General features: G+C 42.5%; 1 protein-coding gene across 1 annotated transcript; it reads left to right on the top strand.

The window, feature by feature from the left end:
* Window positions 1-359: 359 nt before the first annotated feature.
* Window positions 360-1,052, top strand: LOC145988958 (uncharacterized). Its single transcript, XM_083124261.1, has one exon. The coding sequence runs from the start codon at window positions 360-362 to the stop codon at window positions 1,050-1,052; it is 693 nt and encodes a 230-aa protein (XP_082980387.1).
* Window positions 1,053-3,337: the final 2,285 nt, after the last annotated feature.

The raw sequence follows: 3,337 nt of genomic DNA on the forward strand, positions 1-3,337 counted from the left end.
TGAAAAGAGAAGTTCCTACAATATTGAAACTTTTAGCTATTGCTAAGGAAGAAATTAATTATCAGGGGGGGCGAGAAACATTACGGAAAATTATGAAACAGATAGGCTTTAAATTTAAAAAATGTAGAAACTCGCGCTTAGCTCTGGTTGAACGAAGCAACATTGTGGTTTGGAGAGCAAGATATCTTCGTGCGATCAACAGATTCCGCAACGAAGGGAGGCCTGTTGTTTACATTGATGAAACTTGGATTCATCCTAATTACAAAGTAAAAAAATGTTGGCAGAGTGAAGATGTGTCGGGTGTCTTCACAAACGACAGTCCGGGGCAGAGACTTATCATAAGTCACGCCGGGGGTTCCATGGGGTTTATTCCAAACGCCCTTAATATATTTCAGGCCAAAACAACTTCTGGCGATTACCATAATGAAATGAATTCCGAGAACTTCGAGAAGTGGTTGGAACAGAAACTTATTCCGAATCTCCCACCTAGATCTGTCATTGTTATGGATAATGCCTCCTACCACTCAATTCAAACCAATAAAGCCCCGAACACAAAAAGTAAGAAACTAGAGATTCAAGAATGGCTATTAAAAAATAACATCACTTTCGATACCGAACAAACAAAGCCAGAATTGTTGCTGAAAGTAAAAAATAATCTTCCCGATCCGGTATATAGAGCTGACACAATTTTGAAAACCCACGGCCACCACGTCCTTCGCCTTCCACCATATCACTGCGACTTGAACCCGATCGAGTACATATGCAGCACCATAAAGCGAAGAGTTGCCTCACGAAACGTGAGTTCAAATTTGAGAGAAATAAGGGATCTTACCGAAAGTGCAATTGACAGTGTCACAGTGCAGGAATGGGAATGTATGTGCCAACATGCCATCCGTTTGGAAAAAGAATACCAGAAGAATGATGGAATTCTCGAAGATGAAGTTCAAACTTTGATTATAAACCTGGAATCGGGTTCCGAAAATAGCGATGTAAATAGCGACAGTGACAGCGAAAGTTCGAATTCGGACCTCTCCGGCATAGACACCTTATGATCTGCCTCCAGGCCAACCGGAGGCAAGAACCCAAAAGTAAGGTGCTTTTTTTAAACATAATTTTTTTTTATAGTTTACATAAGAATATTAATCTTATGTGTTTAAATTGTTGATATCCTTCTGCGAGACAGCTGGCGTTTATATCTTTAGTGTCCCCCTCCCTCCTCTCTCTTATGCTATGTTATTTGAATTACCACATCTAGAAACGAAACTTAATATTCGGCCTGCATATTTGTTTACTTGCAAACCTTTCACGGCACACGCCCACTTCTAGATTTGGCAACACAGGGGGAAAACACGTGTTTCTGCCATCCCTTCCCTTGCCCCAGAGTTCCCGAGCTCCCCTCCTAAACATTCGACACTAGCGCCACTTGTTTCTGGCCAGGGTTTCAAATAAGTTGGTGGATAAAATGAACGGCTTCTACAAGTCTAACTACCTTTACAATGTACTCAGTAAAAGCATTGTCTCCCGATGGGCGCCATTTTGAAAACAGTTTACCGTATGATGGAAGGAGGAAGGCGGAGCTACTTCTCTTATGTAACCTTAGACGTGTAAGGTGTAAGCCATCGCAAATCTGAAGTTAATGTAAACAAAACCACGTGACTTCTCAGAAATACTTCCTTTTCTGTCCGTTAGTTCTGGCGTTATTTTGTCCAATATATTAATTAAGATTTTTACACATCTGGCATTCGAACAACCAATACAAGCCATGTGTATTTGTTTACATTGACTTTGTTCTTACAGCGGACAGAGATTAGGAAGATTTTCCTCATTATTTTGTCCAAGGATTTCGTTCAATAATGAAACGAAGAAAAACGATTATTGGTTCCAAATGTCAACAGTTCCAAGTGGGTTATCACACCCACCCAGTTCCCTCCCTTGATTTAATTGTTTTATTTCATTAGTGTATCGTTTTGTTCGTTATTATCTTCTTCAACGAAACATGCTTTAAACTTAAAAACTGCCGTATATCTTATGATAAAATCAGTTATGGGAAATTCATATCAACTGTATTTTTTGTAATAAATGTAAATCTTGATACTTAAGGCAAATTCTGAAAAGACTTAGCGTCACTGTGGTCGGCTCCTTCAACTACATACGTCGAGGGTGACATGGGGAAAAATAGGTTCGCAGTGGGAAATATTTTGCGAAAGGGAGGAATTTTAAGCAGAAAGGAGGAAATCTGTGCCTCCTCCGGGAATCGAACCCGGGACCCCTTGGTTACAAGGCGACGACGCTACCACTGCGCCATGGGGGAGACCAAGTTTTAAAAGAAGGAAAAGAGTCGTTGGCGAAAGGTGAGCTGAAGTTCTGTACTCCGACAGGTAGAAAACAGCTCAGGAAAAAGCGAATACAAATTTCGTTGAAAATCCTCAGACCATTCCGCTCCCTCCAGGTTGCAACACTGCGAACCAACATTGCTGCGGAGAATGGAGTGGGGAAAAGTGGTGCGAGATGCGCAACAGCTATTTGCAGCGTCTTGTTTTTAAACTTGTCAAGTTATAGAAAAAGAAGTTTTGGGATTTTTTGCCTTCGTGTCTACGAAAACGAGTTAGCAGTGGTGGACTCGGCACCTTCAACGATGTTCGCCGAGAGAGACGCAGGGGCAGAGCCCAATCGGAGCAGAGACCAGAAGCAAAAGTCAACGAGACGTGGTCTTCTGCTTCTTCCGCCCTCAGCCTAATTCGACACGACGCTAAGATCTCAATGTTCTGCTCCAGGAGCTTCCGAAGGACGGGGAAGGGAGAGATCGATAATAAAGAGGAGGTGATCAGCGAAAGGACATGAGGAGTTTGATGAAGATGGCTCGGCGGGGTAGAATAAATGAGGGATGTATTGATGACATTATCTGCAGACTCCCAATTATCTTCATTTCCTCTTCCTGTCTTCGTGTCCCTTCCCTTCTCCCCCTTGTTTGTCCCTGGGTTTCCTTTGTGTTCCGTGCCACCCTCGCGAGGGGGAGTGGTTTTCTTCCCAGGACTTTTGACATCTTGGTTTCCCTCGGGTCTAGCAGAACCTTCTTTCCGTCTCCGAGGGTTTCTGTCCAAGTCCGATTCAAGACACACTGGACTCTAGGGATGGACGATAAACCTATCGGATTTGATATCGCCGTAGATCCATATCGTGATATTGGCGATATATCGTGTCGGCGATATACGAGTATATCACCAAATATCGTGAGGATATATCGCCGACACGATATATATCGCCAAATATCGTGACAATATATCGTCTAGTTGATATATCCTTGATGATATTTTTTCAATATCGCCATATATCGTCT

Source organism: Lepisma saccharinum, chromosome 6 (genome assembly GCF_977018435.1).
Source record: "Lepisma saccharinum chromosome 6, izLepSacc3.1, whole genome shotgun sequence".
In the NCBI taxonomy this organism is placed as follows: domain Eukaryota; kingdom Metazoa; phylum Arthropoda; class Insecta; order Zygentoma; family Lepismatidae; genus Lepisma; species Lepisma saccharinum.

Excerpts from the sequence above, each read along its gene's own strand:
- LOC145988958 (XM_083124261.1), top strand. The coding sequence starts at position 360 with ATGGGGTTTATTCCAAACGCCCTTAATATATTTCAGGCCAAAACAACT.